General features: G+C 41.7%; 2 protein-coding genes across 2 annotated transcripts; both read left to right on the forward strand.

The window, feature by feature from the left end:
- The first annotated feature begins 767 nt into the window (after nt 1-767).
- LOC101168952 (keratin, type I cytoskeletal 18) lies at nt 768-6,322 on the forward strand. Its single transcript, XM_004070280.4, has 7 exons — nt 768-1,290; nt 3,833-3,915; nt 4,190-4,346; nt 4,591-4,755; nt 5,274-5,399; nt 5,568-5,788; nt 5,864-6,322. Exons 1-7 carry the CDS (start codon nt 865-867, stop codon nt 5,976-5,978), a joined length of 1,293 nt encoding a protein of 430 aa, XP_004070328.1. The 5' UTR covers nt 768-864; the 3' UTR covers nt 5,979-6,322.
- Nucleotides 6,323-8,878: 2,556 nt separating this feature from the next.
- LOC101169203 (keratin, type I cytoskeletal 18) lies at nt 8,879-12,457 on the forward strand. Its single transcript, XM_004070281.4, has 7 exons — nt 8,879-9,323; nt 10,136-10,218; nt 10,287-10,443; nt 10,537-10,701; nt 10,783-10,908; nt 11,947-12,170; nt 12,283-12,457. The coding sequence occupies exons 1-7, from the start codon at nt 8,937-8,939 to the stop codon at nt 12,410-12,412; spliced, it is 1,272 nt and encodes a 423-aa protein (XP_004070329.1). The 5' UTR covers nt 8,879-8,936; the 3' UTR covers nt 12,413-12,457.
- Nucleotides 12,458-17,806: the final 5,349 nt, after the last annotated feature.

The raw sequence follows: 17,806 nt of genomic DNA on the forward strand, positions 1-17,806 counted from the left end.
AAACACCTTTAAGGAAGTTTGAATTTGAATTTGTGCTGAAGGTAATTAAAACAAAAAACAGCGACTCTTATCGAGGTCAAAGGGGAATCACTCCCCGTTATGGTCGTCGACTTAGTTTGGCGCTTGTGTGTGAAATTTTGTAGAAAAAAACTTTTCTTTCCCCATGTTGTACCAAGATGCAAAAATCACCAAATTTCACACTTTGCTGCAAAATGGCCAAAAAGCTGTAAGTCCTGTGGCCATCCCATAATAATTTTAAAACTTTCTTTGGATATCCCCAACACGTGTGTTTTGGTTTTATTAGTGGATTTTGAAACATTTTCTGAGCCCCATTAGAGATTTTGGCCCCATTCATTCTTTTTTTGCCACTGTGATGTCATCATTTTTTGCTGATGCTCAAAATTGATCTTTCAACAGATACTAGGTGCATGCAAGTTTTGGTGAGGAACTGGGTTTAAATTTACTCAACCACATTCCACAGTTTTGCCCAAAAGCAAGAAAGAAGAATTGTGAAAATAATCTGGTCCTTACAGTCCAGGACGGCTGCGGGACAGAATAATTACAATGTGTGTATTATTGTTAGTCCTTAAAGTGTTGTTTTACTTCCTGTAAAGTTTCCTAAAAATGTTCACTCTCTCTAGTCCTCTACACAGATGTGGATTTTGGACAAAGGCATGTGTACTGTGGGTGGAGCCCCAGAGCTGACCAGGATGAGGGGGCGGTCTAAGGGCGGGCCTTGGCCCACAGGACTTAAAAACCTTGCGGCTTCCCCTCTGCTACTGCCTTCAGTGTGTGAGCTCAGATTTCTGCCTGCCCAGCCTGCGCCTCTGTCTCCCTCCCAGTCTGCCTCAGTCAGCTGCAGCCATGCAAACCTCCAGGCAAACCACCTACTCCGTGCGCTCCTCCAGCAGCAGGCCGTCCGCTGTGTCGGCCAGCCGTGCCTCCCTCCCTGTCTACAGGGCCTCCAGCATCCATGGAGGCGCCGGGGGGAGCCGCATCAGCGTGTCCTCCAGCATGCGCTCCTCTCTGGGGGCTGGGATGTCCTCTGGAGCGGGGGGCTTCTCCAGCGGCGTCCAGGTGTGCGGGAACAGCGCAGACATCATGGGAAACGAGAAGTTTGCCATGCAGAACCTGAACGACCGCCTGGCAAACTACCTGGAGACGGTGAGGAACTTGGAGCAGGCCAACCACAAGTTGGAGATCAAGATCAAGGAGGCCCTGGAGAAGAGTGGCCCCGACTTCAGAGACTACAGCAAGTACCAGAGCATCATAAACGACCTGAGGAAGAAGGTGAGAAAAACGCACAGGAACCTAGAGATGCAAGGATGACGATCATGTCATCTCTGAGAGGGTTTGATTGTGAAAGATGCAATTGTATGGAAAAATACAAAACAAGGACATGGAGCTTTAAAAAACTTAAACTGTTAGATCTCAGGGTTTTTCAGATGCTTCTCAAAACTTTCTTCCATTCAGCTGGAGCTGGAGCTGGACCGGACGCAGTAAATGAGGAATGCTGAGGTGTCAAACGTTTGCGTAGACAGGATAGCAGAGACAAAGAAAACGGAGGCTGACCCCTGACCCTGACAGACAAATAATTACAAACAGATCTAAACACTGAACATTGACTTCATTGTTTCAGGTTTTCTTCCTGCCAAGAAAACATTTTGGCTGAGAAAAAGAGAAAGCTAAATACCATGTTGCCTGCTGAAGGCCCTCATTCAGAAACCTGTGTTTATGCATCCGTGGGAAACATGCAGAATCCTTAGCCCTTTCCTTCCAGATAGTCCAGAAGCATCAAGGTCAGCTAAAATTTCCTCAAACCAAGACCTGAGCTGGTTTTCAAACTTTTATCTCAAAATATTCCATCAGAGCAAACCCCCTTTGATATAAGGCTGTGTTTGTTTTACTAACAGCCAAGGACATTTGTTTATTTCAACAGAACACTTTGTCGGTCACACGGTTCCCAGAGGCAAAGGTTTAAACAGGGCGGCCCACAAACTGATGCAAAACTCGCACACGCCTCAGCACGCACACACGAGAAACCCCAACACCGCCTCCACCTTCCTGATGCAAATACAGAACAGATCCTGATTCAACAGCTGTGTCACGCTGCCGTATCCCGGTTCCTCCAACCGGTCCCAGCCCTTATCACTACAGCTGGAAATGCTAAAGCAAACAGAGCAGCCATCTGTTGTTTCAGGTGAAGGACTGAGCCTGTGCTCTGCTGCAGGTTCACATGGATCGGCCCTTTACCAAAAACCTGCTTCAAAGTATCGTTTTTCTTATTCATACTGAAAAACTGAAACACTTAAATCACAATTTATAGAAGTGTGACAATCTTTAAAAAGTTTAAAAACATGTTTAGGTTTTTATTTATTTTTGCTATATTAGATTTTTATTGAATGACATAAGCAGGCACAAAGACTAGCTTAGCATTTATGAAAGCTAGCTGCTAATGCAGCTCAGCAGAAATTTTTTAAAAATCACATTTAGAAAAACATTTAAGAATTAAAGAGATTTCCACCAAAACCGTTTCAGATGAACAAAAAGTTGGCAGATTTAGGCTAATTTGTTACTACCGGTAATCTAAATTGTGGCTAGCTTTTTAAAGGGCTTATGTAATTCGTAAGCCTTGCAGAGTAAACTACATCCAAATATATGATAATATTATAACTTTGGTACACTGAAGATAATTTTTTTTGTGAAATATGAGTTAATTTTGCATCTCATTTTCCTGCCTGAAAGTCAGACGACTCGATCTCTGAGGCTCCGCCTTTCTCTCCGTATCGGTGCCGCCCATTTCATGACGTCATCCTAGAGTCGGCCTTGGCAGCGTGTCTGCGTTTCTCCCACGAAAACGAATGATATCTGAACGTTTGCAAAGATGGATGTGCACATTGTGCATAAGCAAAGGAACATTGCATAGTAACGAAAAAAAGTTTCAGGAACCTGAAAACTCCAAAATGTTGCATTTCTTTTGTAACCCATTGAATTATAATTATAAACATATCTTCACAAACTTTGAGAAATATTTAAATTATGATTTTGTGTTGTGTTTTCATTTTTGCATATAATAAATAATGCATAAAATAAATAAATTCAACTAAAACTTGCAGTTTCTGTACTAAGCATTTGTGCAGATTAGCAGCCAGTTTAGCTAAAATACAATTTTAGCTGTTTGGACTCACTTTCGATCACAGATTTAAAGTTTTTATATTTGTTTAATTTCTGAGATGATCTCGTTAAATGAATTACGTTTATAATTTATACTTTTAAGTTTTTGTCGTAATATAAATGGTTCGCTCGCCATAAACATCTAATACGGTTTAAAATTTGAATATCACTAATATTTTGTATTTATTTTTTCTTTAGTGGTATTTTGCACAATATTTAATGTTTATGATATCTGATGTAGGAGTATTTATAAACATAAATTGATTTTTCCCAAAGATACACCATCAAGTCTCACCTCGTTGTGAATTTGTTATGTTATGTTGCCAAACCAAAGGTTTTAAAGATTCTCTTTCTACATTACCATATACTGTATGTTAATGTAGGATATAGTCATGTTGCTTTATTTATCTTTTTAAAGTAAGTTTTGAAAAAAAATCATTTTATTAGGTTATAGTTTTTATTTATTTTTCAACTGTATTTAAATATTTATAGATTTTATGAGTGATAAATACTTTTCTAAAAAGAAAAAAACTTTTTTCCAGGCTTAGTATGTTTTAGCAAAAAACCTGCCAGTTTTCTTTTCTTGGGATTTGAGAACTATTTGAGAAACAAACAATTTAACATTTGTAATATTCTAATGCATATTTTCTTCCTTTAGGTATTCGATGCGACCACTGATAACGCTCGCCTTGTCCTGAACATCGACAACGCTCGCCTGGCCGCCGATGACTTCAGAGTGAAGTAAGACGCTCTGCTGTGGTCGTAAAAAAACCGCCAGCCAGACATTTGCAGACACTCCCTGTTTTACCACTGAGGAGCTTTAGGATGAATGCATACTGTCATGGTCTAAGGATGCACCCATTACTCATGCAGCCACCACCTTTGAGTTATGTTTGATGGAGTCACTGTTTTAAATGACTTACCAAACACAGCTGGATCTACACACATTAAATAATAACCCTGTTTGCACATTAAATCAATTATTAAGTTGCAAGTGTCCCTTTGCGCCTTATAGATACGAGTCTGAGCTGTCCATCCGCCAGTCCGTGGAGGCCGACATTGTAGGGCTGAGGAAGCTCATTGATGACACCAACCTGAGCCGCATGAACCTGGAGAGTGAGATCGAAGCCCTGAAGGAAGAGCTCATCCACCTCAAGAAGAACCACGACAATGTGAGTTGGCTGAAGTTCAAACCTTCATCACATCTCTCATCTTTAAAAAAAACAACAACTGTTCACCTTTGAACACGGTGAAAGCAAACATCCACACCCTTTGAGGATGCTGTTTGCGTATATGAGCTCATCCCTGTAATTTCATGTCATTGTGTGTTTAAGTTAAGGAGTTATTGACTCTTTCAGACCTTTCTGACCAGCACACACGGTCATCTAACGACTCAATCATTTTTCCATTCTTCAGGAAGTTATGGAGCTTCGTACCCAGGTCTCACAGTCAGGAGTCCACGTTGACATCGACGCTCCTAAGGGTCAAGATCTGGCACAGATCATGGCAGAAATCAGGGCCAAGTATGAAAAGATGGCACTGAAAAACCAGGAAGAGCTGAAAGCGTGGCACGAAACTCAGGTATGTCACCAGCTCAGAGCAGAACAAACAGTAAAAACAAGAAATCAAAGATGTGATCTAGTCGTTACAATTCAGACCACGGCAGAATTTTAGGACAGTGGGAAGAAACAACTCTCTGCTAATGAATAACTAGATCTAACAAATATGAAAAAGGAAAGAAATTAAAGATCAGCCATGAGAAAAACAACGTTGACATCACCAACATGGAGGATTAGAAGAACAAAGTGAGGAAAGGGACCAAAATGATTACTATACTCAAAAGGGGATTTGTTCAGTTGAGTCTTCAAAATGTTGTCGCTTTCCCTTTTAGTTTTAGAAATTCAAAGAAAGAAAAGGGAGGAGGTTAACAATACAACTTGTTCATTTAGGACTTGAGATTTTAAATTTTGAATTAAAGAGCATCTTATCTTATTGAGAGTCTCTCATTCATGAGCAAATAGTTTCTTAGCTCATATTTTTGAGAGAAAAAATACAAAGCTTTAATTGATTTATATACATTTGTTTTTGCCATTCTTTAGATAATCGAAGTCCAGACTCAAGTGTCACAGAGCACAGAAGCCCTGAAGGGCGCGCAGACGGAGATGAACGACCTGCGCAGACAGATTCAAACCCTGGAGATCGAGCTGGATTCACAGAGGAACCTGGTGAGGAACCTGCAGCAGTGGCGCACACTTCATTTACTTCAACACCAGCTCAGCACTCTCACTTTCCCCTGAAGTCCCCTTTAACTATGTTGACACAAGCTTCACACTCCGCTGCTCCGTCGCCGTGACGACAGCGGTTAAAGTTTAACCGGTGTTGTGCTCTCACAGAAAGGCTCGATGGAGGGCACGCTGAGGGAAACGGAGATGCGTTACAGCATGGAGGTCGAGTCGCTCAACAGCATCATGCTGGGCCTGGAGGCAGAGCTTACGCAGCTGCGGAACAAGATCCAGCTGCAGACGCAAGACTATGAGGCTCTGCTCAACATCAAGATGAAACTGGAGGCAGAAATCGCCACCTACAGACGGCTGCTGGACGGAGAAGACTTCAGGTGAGCAGCAGCCTCTTAAGAGGTTTACTGCACACCGTCTTAGAGACTAAACATCCTTTATATCCCTTTAATTAGGCTCCAGGATGCTCTGGAGGAGCAGAAAACCGTGAAAACCAAAGTGATGACCGTCACACAAACCCTGGTGGACGGCAAGGTGGTTTCCTCCAGCACAGAGACCAAGAACCTCTAAGACCAGCAGTGAAACCTTTTCTTTGTCATTTCATGTTTAAGATAAGCCTGCAGACAGAGTATACGACCATTTTCACTTCTTGGTGACGGCAGATGCAGAAAACAAATAAACAAGGCCAAATCAGAAGCATCTTTATTTATTTCATCATGGTTTATTTATGTGGGGTGACCTGCAACCGTTTACAAACGTTCAGAGGAGGGGACAGCAAAGATCCAGAGAAACTTCCAGAAAAAACAAACTCCTTTTTCTTTTTTACATTTTCATCATCATCTTTGTTTTTCTTCTGTCCGGTCTGCCGGCTGTTCTGAGCTGATGAAACATTTCAATAAATACATTTGGACATATTCTTTTTGGGTTTTATTTCAGCCTATTGAAAGACAGTTAAAGTGTTTACAGACGTACTTCAAAAAATACACAAAAATAGGCTGTTTCCCTCCTCCCCTATTTGATTTTCATTATGATTATGACAACAAAAAAAGCTTTTTCAGTTGAAGAAAAAAGGTAATTGTGTCGATTACGTTTCCCTCTTTTAGCAGAACTGTTAAACTCAGACCCGTCAGTATATTTTCCAACATGTAAATTGTTTAAGCCGGTAGAACCCAACAACAAGTTTCCTCTTATATGACATTTTTGGTCTGTACCATTTGGGTTGCAGCCATTACAGTGGAGGAAATACGTATTTTACCCCTTGCTGATTTTTGGAGGTTTACCCCCTCCGAAAAAGTAATTGTCAGCCTGTCATCCTAATGGTTTTTTCTTTTGAACAATAAGAGACAGAAAATCAAGAAATCACCTTTATATGTATTTATTTTAATTTCATTGAGGGAAATAAGTATTTGATCCCCTAGTAACCATTAAGAGTTTTGGTTCACACAGACCAGTTGGACTCTCCTAATCAACCTGTTTAAACTAATCACCTGTAGAAAAGACACCTGTACACAAAATGAGTCTATCTGTCAGACTCCAAACTCTCCAACATGATTCCAAAAGAGAGCTTTCAGTGGATTTAAGGGAGAAGATTGTAGACCTGCACAAGACCTGGATGGACTACAAAACCATCAGCAAGAAGCTGAGGGTTAAGGTGACGACTGTTGGTGCAATTCTTAAGGTTTAGGACTCCAAACCAGATCCAACATGGTGGGATTTTAATGATCATGAGATCAGAGAGAATCAGCTTAATAAAACAACACGGCAGGAGCTAGTTGATGATCTCCACAGTCACCAAGAAAATCGTTGGTAAGACTTTACACCCCAATGGTTTCACATCTTGCAGAACTCACAAAGTAGCCCTGCTTAAAAAGGCAAATGTGCAGGCCCACCTGACGTTTGCCAAGGAACACCTTCATGATTTAGAGAGTGATTGGGAGAAGGTGCTGTGGTCTGATGAGACCACAACTGAGCTCTTTGGCATCAACTCAACACGTCACATTTCTTCACAACATTTGGAAGAAAAATGCTGCCTATGACCCAAAGAACACCATCCCTACTCTCAAGCATGGAGGTGGAAGCATTATGCTTTGGGGTGTTTTTCAGCACAGGCCAACTTTATTGTGTGGATGAGAAGATGGGCGGAGCCATGTAACGTCAAATCCTGAGTGAGAACCTCCTTCCCTCCACCAGGAGGCTTCAAATGGGTGGTGGACAGGTCTTCCAACAGGATAATGGCCCGAAACATACAGCCAGACAAACCAAGGAATGGCTGATGAAGCAGCATATCAAGGTCATGGAGTGGTCCAGCCAGTCTCTGGACTTCCATTCCATAGAAAACATATGGAGAGAGCTGACGCTCAGAGTTGCTAAGCAACAGCCACCAAATCTGGATGATTTAGAAGTCATTTGTAAAGAAAAGTGAACCAAAACTCCTCCATGTGCAGAAACCTGCTCAACAACTACAAGAAACATCTAACATCTAAGGGTTTCGCCACAAAGTACTATGTCTTCCCAGCAAGAGGGTTCAAATACTTATTACCCTCATGAAAAGAAAATAGATTTCTTGATTTTCCTTGTGATTTTCCATCTCTCACTGTTCAAATGAACCTACCACTAGGACGGCACACTGACAATTTCTTTTGAATGAGCAAACCTGCAAAATCAAGAGGGGATAAAAATACGTATTTCCTCCACTCTAGATTTGTCAGTCAGCTTTTCTTGAAGGAATTTATTGGTTCCAAGGTTTGACTAGAATCAAGCCTGCTGTGAGTAAGGGAATACAGGGGTTGTGGGGCAGGTAGAGTCTCCAGTCAAACCATAAAATCAACGGATAAAGAGGAAATCCCTCAAACCAGTTTCTCCTCCTGCACCACCTAAAACCAGAGGATGTTGTGGTGGTTTATGTTCATCAATAAACCAGAGAAATGATTTCATTTCTCTGTCAAAAAACGTTCCTTCCCTTTCAATCAAATATTTTTTTTTCTTTTTAAGTTTCATTTTGTTTAAAGTGTTCTGCTAGGAATATGAGCCTGTCCTTCCTCCCAAACTGGAGTAAGTCATACCAGAATATGCTGCACTAGATGTGTACAGGAGAGTATTTGCAGACTTAAAAATAACGTGCATACCGAATGTAATAATAAGGTAATCTCAAAGTCCTGCTCATTTAGTCAAAGAATTTTAGACAACAGTGGGATATCTGTACTCCAGTTTGAAGATTAGATTTCCTGGGATTTGATGACACAGCAATTAGAGAGCTGTTTGCGTGGCGTTTCCATAGACCAAGGTAATTTACTGCAGGAAGCGCAAGATGGTGGCACACCTTTTTGACTTTGACTCTTAGAAAAGTTGGACAAAGTCTAACCAGAGGGGAGAAGATAGTAAAAATGCAATATAGATAGGATAGGAGTGGCAGGGAGGAGTGTGCATTCAGTTTGGTATTTAAGACCCGAAACTCTTCTCTTGTTCCTCACTCTCAGCGACCGTACCCTGTTCTTCTGTTCTCCACCAGATTCAGCGTCCCCAACAGACATGGAGTCCATGCTAAGACGACAATTATCTGACAGATCTCTGCCCGGAGAGACTACCTATGCCTACAGCGTCACTGGGGGTGCAGGAGGCCATGGCACCAGGATCTCCTCCACTACGATGGGCTCATGGAGTGGCAGGAGATACAGTGGCAGTGGGCATGACTACCACTCTGTGACCGGCACTGGCAACCTGGCCATCGGGAACGAAAAGGCAACCATGCAACACCTGAACGACCGTCTGGCATCCTACCTGGAGACGGTGAAGAAACTTGAGAAGGAAAACCACACTCTGGAGATCAAGATCAAGGAGGTCATTGATAAGAAAGGCCCGCTGGAGGGGAAGGACTACAGCAAGTACAATGCCACCATCACGGAGCTGAGGGCCAAGGTGAGCCTGACGTGTACCTACTGATCTGCCTTCAGGAACATGCTTAACGCAGGTTCATGAACATACTTTTAGCATTTGGTGTTCACACTGGACTGTCTCTACTCAACACTAGCGCCTGTACTCAAAGTTGGAAGAAGCTTGGTGTGAAACGTCAAAGTGGTGCTAATCTGGTGAATCTTTCTCCTGAATTTTCTTTCACAGCTCAATTTTGGTATATGAAAAACAAAGTGTCATAGAAATGATATAATAATAACTTTTTCATCAAGACAATTTTCAAAGAATTAAAAGGGATTCAGCCAAAAGTAAAATCTGAGAACCTGATTGATCAAAGTTCACCTGGTTTAACTTTCAACGTGCATTCAGTTGTGCACGTTTTGTACGTAGAGCCCAAAAACAAACTAAAAAACCTTAGTTGTGACGTGTCAACATGTGAAAGCTTGATAAACGATAAATGTGCGTTTTCATAGACTTTTCTTGGAAGTGGTCACGAACATGCTTTGTCAAGGCCAGGCATCATTCTTTCTTTAGATCACAGTCTTTTCCTGTCAATTACTAGTTTTTCTGGGAAAAAACAGAGTGAGAACAGAATCATGAACCAATCATCTAACAGAGTCATACATCTTAGTAAATTATACATTTTTATTGTTTATGGTTGTGTCATGCTTGTCTTTACAACTCTGACAGCGTTAGCAGGACTGCAAATGTTTATGAGTCATAAAAAGTCATTTTCTGCTATTTTTCCACCTGAGCAGTTCATCAAAGAGAAGACCCCACTTTCACAAACAATAAAAAACAATCTCATTTCATTCTAGATCCTTGACATGTGCAAGGGCAATGCACAACTCTCCATTGCCGTTGACAACGCACGTCTGGCTGCAGAGGACTTCAAAGTCAAGTAAGCTGAATGGCTTCAAAGTTAAGACATGGACTTGGTTGGTGTCTGATGGAGGCTTGTGTTGGTAGGATGGAGTATGAGCTGTCAATGCGACAAACAGTGGAGGCAGATGTTGCCAGGCTGAGGAAGATTCTGGATGAAACCAACGTCCTCCGTATGCACCTGGAGGGTGATTTTGAGTCTTTGAAGGAGGAGCTGATTGTCTTGAAGAAGAACCATGAGAAGGTGGGTAAACCAGATCCTACAGGTTAAACCTTTAAAACAAAGAAATCTGCTGCCCGTATTTAAACCACTCACTGACTGATTTCTTCTCAACAGGACATCACTGAACTTCGCACACAGATCACACAAGCTGGTGTCTTCGTGGACGTCGACGCCCCTAAAGGTCAAGACCTAGCTAAGATCATGGAGGAAATGAGGGCAAAGTATGAGAAGATAGCACTAAAGAACCAGCAGGAAGTGAAAGCATGGCACGAATCTCAGGTACTCTACAATTTATCTGAGTTTTTGGGACTTTAGGTTGAGTTTTTTAAGTACCATGTGTGTTCTCTCTTTTTTGTTCAGATGACTGAGGTGCAGGTTCAGGTAACCGAAAACACTGTAGCTTTGAAGGAGGCCACAAGTCTGATGAGTGAAACCAGGAGGAAACATCAAGCTCTCGAGATTGAACTTCAGTCCGCATTAAGTCTGGTGAGAAATCTGCTGGTTTGGAGTAAATAATTCAACTTGGAGAGAAAACTGTTAACTAATAAGATTTTAAACTACTCAAGAAGTAGTTTAAAAAGTGGTTAGAGAAAGTAGAGGTAATTGTGACCATTAATTACTCAAGTAAGAGTATTTAAAGCAAACTGAAAATATTCCTATGAAACAGAGAACGTTGGATTTATTGCATAATATTTAACAATTAAAATGGGTAGACAAATATATAAAATTACATGATTTTTTCTCAAGAATTTAATTTTGCAAAGTACATTAAGTTAACTCTTGCACATTTTATAGCCCTAAAAACAATATTAAGACGATCCCTCATGTGTAGAGTAGGCAGTACCAAAAAAAAAAAGAAAGATATTACCAGTTGTTACTGAGGAAGAGTACTTGTTCATTATCACAAATCTATTAAAGTATGACCTAATACATGGCTGGTCCTGCAGTGGTTGACAGTAATGTTGTGGTTTAATGATTACTTATCTTTTTCTTAAAACATCAACTGTAGGTTTAAATATTGGAGTTCCTCAGGGCTATATCATAGAACCTTTCTTCTGAGCTTGAACTTTGATTTTTGTTTTTTACATATTAACACAGAAAGTAAAATTGTACGCTGATGACAGAGTAATTTATGTTGGTGGCATAAACTGTGAAGAACCTGATCTGAAGCGCTTCAAATTTGTATTTTAAACTCACCTTTAATTTTATCAAGTCTGTTTCAGGAACAAATAATTGAATGGGGTTTACATCCTTTGACACTACATGGCAAATATTTGGAGACTTAGATAAAAATCTGCAGCTGCATGTGAACTACAGGAAAACTGTTTGTCAATTTTTTAAGGAGTCTTTTTCACATTTGCTTGATAGCATTTCAGTGTGATTCCAAAAAATGTGTACAATGTCACAAGTCTGTAATGACAAAAACACTGAAAGACTGAAAGACTGAAAGCTTCAGCTGGAACTTTGATGCTAGAGCATCACATAAAAGAAACGTCACTTCAATTCACCTGCATGTCTTGACAGATAGAAGCTCTGAAGGCCAGCCTGCAGGATGTTGAGATGCGTTACAGCATGGAGTTAGAAAGGTACAATGGGATCATCATGAGGCTACAGGAAGAGCTGACCAAGATTCGCAATGAGATCCAGCAGAGCGGAAGGGAGTACGAGCTGCTGCTGAACATTAAGGTGAAACTGGAGGCCGAGATCGCAGAGTACAGGAGGCTGCTGGAAGGAGGGGGTGAGCTGAAGTGAGTATGAGGAGCCACCAAGTACATGAGCATGTTTCCATGTTTGGTTTGTTCCGTTTACCTGAATGAAAAATGCCTTTGTTTGACGGGTTACCTCTTGTTGTTTCACTAGACTGGAGGATGCCGTCGACAAGAAGAAAGTCCAAACCAAAGTGGTGACCATCACTCAGACTTTGGTAGATGGAAAGTTGGTGTCAGAGAACAAAGACGTCAAATCCGATGAGAAAATTGTCATTAGTTAGAGTGAAAAACAAAGAGGAAGCAAAAATAAAAAAGTACCAACAATCTGTTTACATCTTGTGCTTTGTTGATAGACGTAACACCATCATGACAGTGAGAATGTTACGTTTTCCATATTTGTTTGTTATATTACAAAATGTGTCATTTTGCCCACATCCCTCATCAATCTATTCTAAACCATAGCAGCTCCAAGTCATGTTTCCACTACCTCCTTGCTTTACAGTTGATCAGTGGTGGGGAGTGCATTTTACACCAAGCTCTCCAGCGAACTTTGTCATTTTCAAATAAATCCGCCTCAAATTTCCATCAATATGATGCCACAACTCAGAAATCCACACAGAATTCCATTCAGACGGTGGATCAATGCAATATTACCTGAGAAAGAAGCACCTTATTTTCACAACCATGTAAAGTCGCCAAAATACTTTTTAGTCAACAAAGTTGTCACCAAATCTGTGCTCTAGAGGTAAAAAGGTTTGTTTCAATAACATGTGAATTGTCATTTTTTCATGCTTGCAAAATGGCCATCCCACTGCGTCAGAATCCGTTGGTTGACATTGATTGTGTAAAACACTACTGTAAAGTGTTGCATAATGGTGCAAAGCTGCTTTTCTCAGTTTCAGAATCTGTCTGAATTACATTAATTTCGTAAAACGGTTGAAGAATTACGGCAATTCAAAGAGCGTGAACACTGGAGCTGAAACTTTGTTGTTTAAGGGTTAAAACCCAAATTCTGCTCATAACACAAAGGCAGTGGACACACAAACACACACACACACACACACACACACACACACACACACACACACACACACACACACACACACACACTGATGGCTGGCTGGCATTCAGCCATCCTCTCCAACCTTGTCCAAGTTTGTAGAGAGTGCAGGAAATTCTTTGGGCTTATGAGAAGTTCACATTCTGACCTGTAATTCTTCAACTTTCTTCCATTCTAGGCAGGGCCCTGCCGTTCCCATGGGCCGTCCAGCCCAGACACCCAAGTCCAGTCCTTTATATCCAAAACTATTAGTCATGCTGATTACCGTGGACCCTACTGGACAAGCTAACCTCTTGTAGTTAGAGTTATTGCGTAACTTTTGGTCTTTAGGCTGTCATGCATTACAGATACGGGCTGCAGATTTCTTTGTTTTATCCGAGAGCATCTTTTTTTTTTTTAGGATGTTTGCATCAGGAAAAGTTCCTCATCAGTGGAACACATTCAGACAGATGCAGCATTCCTCAAAAAGTTTTGCAAAGACCTCTGACAGCCAATCACTTTTGCCCAATTTTGATTGCCCCGGGGCAGTTGTGTAAAGTGTGTGCGTGACATTTCTGGTATCAGGGGGCGACTGTTGTAACTTGGACGGTCATAAAACTGCCCTTCCAGGACCTCCCCCACCTCCCGCCCCATGTTCAGCCATGCACTTATTATTAAAGTCTAACTTAGCAAACTGGAGAAGGAGAGAAAAGGAGGGATGCTGGGATTGTATGAGGGAGAAAGCAAAGACCAGCTGTGCACAAAGAGCCCTTTCTGCATGCCAGTAATACCTCTGTGGGCCCCAAAGAGCACTTTCCGACAAATTCCTCGGTATTAGAGGCTGATGCTCTCATAAAACAACTGAATATTATAGAATTTTGTAATTAAAGCAATAAAAAGTTTTGCTATCAACAAATAAAGGCAATAAAATTAATCAAATGTAACATTTGTCACATAAAACCTTTTTGTTGTTGCATTCATGTTTTTTTATGTAAAGAAAAGTTCATTTCTTTATAAGTTTACCCGGCATTTATGAGGAGAACATTTTCAAATGTCACCATCAAAGGATTTTGTTGCACGAAGACTTCATTAAAGACGTTAAACCTCTGTGGACGTGAGAATCTACGGTTTCCATCTGGATGTTTGACATTTGTTCATCGCATTTGACCCATCGCCTGGGGATGCGGTGGAATGAAGATACAGCTGAGCTCGGGGATTTTTCCCCCTTTAATCCAACGTCTTTTGATTTTTGAACAGGGAGGGGTTGGGCCTTATTGATTTAATTCAATTCAATTATGTTTATATAGCCCAATATTACAATAATAGTCGTCTCAAAGGGCTTCATACTGGTAATTGTGTAAGAATATGAAATCACAATGAATGCACACACGGGGTGTGCACGGGGTGTGCACGTGACGCCCGTAGGATGTTCACAGAAAACTAAACTCTGATTGTCTAGATTTTAACAGTCAGGCTGCTCGTCCGGGACGTGCACTTATCACGTGAACAGTATTAACAAGCTCCCTACGTGGCTGAAGAATTAAGGGGGTTAAAAAAAGATAAATCTGTCTCCCCTACCTCCCCGTCACTTAACACAGGGGTTTGTAACCGGCGCCTCTGGAGCCACATGCGGCTCTTTCATGCCTGTGTTGCGGCTCTCTGTGTTTTTGTAAAATAACTATCATGTTCTAAGATTGTCATGGTGCCTCAGGCAGTGCGAGCAGGCAGGAGGAAGAGAGCAGCGTGAACGCGCAGAGGGGGCGTGGCTGTGAACGCCAACCAGAGTCTGTTTATGGGATGGAAAGTTCTTCTAAAAACGACAGTCAGTGGCAATCTCATAGGGGAAACATGAGCGCAAAAAAAGGTCTTTTTTTTCCCCCCGTGGACTAAGACCACCCATTTCTGCCAGATTAATTACATTTGCGTTAGGGCACCCCTACTATCCTGTCACCTTGCTGCTACGATGACCGTATGTTGCGCTGTCTGTGTAAAACACGCTGGAGGGGGGGGGGGGGGGGTTGCACGCGAGGGAAAACAACGAACAGGTAAAGAGGCGGGGGCGGGGCTTAGACTCACCATTTATGATTCCAGACAAACTAACAGCTGCTTCCTAATAAAAAATAGTAGTCATCCATAAAATTAATATAATTTATTGAGTTTACTGGATTTAAAGGCAAAATAAGTAGACAGGAGTCTGCATCAAAGTGAATTTGTTTCCATCATCTCACTCATCTTAACTCTGGGTGTTTGACAGACTGAAAAGTCTATTCAAGGTTGTGGAAAACGGACAAAAGATCAAAGGAAACGTCACGCTGAAAAAGAATTTAAATAAATAATTAAATAAATATCCTGACAGCATTTTGAATCAATTCAAGTATTGCCAAATGAACAATCGCGATACATCGGCAAAAACGTTTTTTCTAACACATCTAGTGTTGCGGCTCCCTGTGCTTTCATCTCAGTGGGAAACTGATCCAAATGGCCCTTTGAGAGGTTCAGGTTGCCGACCCCTTCACTTACCCTGACGTGTTGTATAAGTGTCTGCTTTGACCTGTCGCTTGCAGCATTCCCGTGTAAAAAATGTGCTTGGACATTTTCTCTCATTGATTGTCTACAACTGCAGACAGCCCGTATTCATCCATAACGGAAGCTGGGACTAAAGCTTTATGTGGTGGTTTCACTCAGCTTGGGATTTGCTTTTTAAAACAAAATTCTAATTTTGTTGAAACAGATTTTTAAAAGACGCCTACTGCAGCTCTGTTATGTGTTGCTACAAGTCTGCAGAAACAGATCTGTGGGATAAGACTTAAAGTAAATGTTTGACTGAGATACGGATGTTTATTCCAACCGAGAGAACTCTAACAAAGCAAAGGGCTGATGAAGTCGCCAAAAATGCTGAAAAATTCACACGTTGGACCACATGGAGCACAGCGTGGTGAACGTTCCCTTTAATTAGGGCTAACGAGCACAGGCCTGGAAACATTTATCAGCTGTCAAAAATAAACAGCTCAGGGATTTATCAGGAACTTTCTCCAAGCAGCCATGAGTCAGAGACTAACTTCACAGGAGCCGTTTCATGTCTTCCCCTCCCCGATAATAAAGCATGCATCTCTCCCACACATGAGCTGGGGATGTGTCCCTCGACCCCACACATCTGCAGGGTGTGCCCGGTGGGAGTCAGTCATGCAGAGCACCCGGTTTACTGGACCTCCTCCCAGTGGTCGCTAAAGTATGGAGGGTTGGTTGGGGGGGGCGTGGGGTGAATCCGAGTGAACGTTTCTCAGCAGAAGGAGACCTTTGGCCTCCAGATGAACTTCACACTTGACCCATGAATGTCACCTTAAAGGAATTGTGGGAAGTAAACCACCAGTGTTTTGGGCTCTGCGAGGACTTCAGACGTGGTCAGCGCGGTGACCGCAGAGGTGACACAAAGGTGACAGAGGAGGGGGCGGGGCCACAAAGTTAAAAAGAGCTGATTCAAAGTGAAAATGAAGAACAGCCAGGAGGAAAAATTCTACGTGGGAGAGCAGAGCGAAAGGAGAGGCCAAGGGGGGGAGGAGAGGCCAGGTTAAGTAAGAACCGGGCAGCAAGCCACTACTGCCGCCCCCTTTCCCGCCACCACCCCCATACACAGAACCGCTGTGTGTGTTTGGGGGTTGGATGGAAATCCAAGGCTCGCGTCCCAAACTGAAAGGCTTCATTGGCTGAACTTGACGAGTGACTCACTCGTCTGGTTTCTGTGGAAACTCTAACCAAAAAAAGACTTGGTGACCAAAAAACCCAGAGCCGCTCTCTCAATGGTGGGGGAGATGATTGGCACCCGCCCTCTTGCCAAAAATAAAGCTGTGCGGATGAATCCGGCCTGAAACATCCAAGGTGGAGTTCGTGGAGTTAAAGCAGCCTTTGTCCCTTCTTCTCTCCTTCATAGACGGTAATGCTGTTATCTGGAAGCACTTCTATTAACCTTCACATTCTTTGAATGAGTAACACGCTCACATTCCCCAGCAGAGGGAACAATGCAGCTCTGTTCAGAGCTAAAACAAAGTTAAACCACAAAGATTCTGTTTTTATCTTTTTCTATTCCATTTTTCTCTGAATAAAAGATTCGACGTGAGCCGACTGCAGAAACTTTCAGAGACAGGAGAGTTCCAGCTCAACACGGGGAAAAGCTTTTCATTTAGCTTCTCTTTCCTCAATATTTATCTACTGTTATTACTTTTTAGTTTTAGTTTTCACGCTTCTGAATGAATGTATGAATGAATGAATGATGAATGAATGAGTTTTCACACTTCTGTTGGTTAAATAATTTTAGAAACTTCATTCAACTTCATTTTATTTTTCAAAGTATTGAAAAAATAAGTCAAATAATAATTTTTCGGTATATTTTCAAACTGATGAACCGAATTTAGACCATGCTGAGGGTGAATACTCCATTCTGATTGGCTGCAGGGTCTGTTATAAAGTGACTATGGAGACTTAAAGAGGAAGTTCCGGTCGCATGGCCTGAATATTCTAGATCAGCGGTCTGCAATCTGAGGCTCCGGAGCCACATGTGGCTCTTTAACCCCTAAATTGTGGCTCTCTGGTTAAAGAAAAATAAAAAGGATTTTTATTTGGAAAAAAAGTAACTGTTAAA

Source organism: Oryzias latipes, chromosome 7 (assembly GCF_002234675.1).
Source record: "Oryzias latipes chromosome 7, ASM223467v1".
Classification (NCBI taxonomy): Eukaryota; Metazoa; Chordata; class Actinopteri; order Beloniformes; family Adrianichthyidae; genus Oryzias; species Oryzias latipes.

Excerpts from the sequence above, each read along its gene's own strand:
- LOC101168952 (XM_004070280.4), top strand. The coding sequence starts at position 865 with ATGCAAACCTCCAGGCAAACCACCTACTCCGTGCGCTCCTCCAGCAGC. Across the intron at positions 5,400-5,567 it reads TGGATTCACAGAGGAACCTG|AAAGGCTCGATGGAGGGCAC; the intron begins GTGAGGAACCTG and ends GTGCTCTCACAG. Across the intron at positions 5,789-5,863 it reads CTGGACGGAGAAGACTTCAG|GCTCCAGGATGCTCTGGAGG; the intron begins GTGAGCAGCAGC and ends CCCTTTAATTAG.
- LOC101169203 (XM_004070281.4), top strand. The coding sequence starts at position 8,937 with ATGGAGTCCATGCTAAGACGACAATTATCTGACAGATCTCTGCCCGGA. Across the intron at positions 9,324-10,135 it reads TCACGGAGCTGAGGGCCAAG|ATCCTTGACATGTGCAAGGG; the intron begins GTGAGCCTGACG and ends ATTTCATTCTAG. Across the intron at positions 10,219-10,286 it reads GCAGAGGACTTCAAAGTCAA|GATGGAGTATGAGCTGTCAA; the intron begins GTAAGCTGAATG and ends TTGTGTTGGTAG.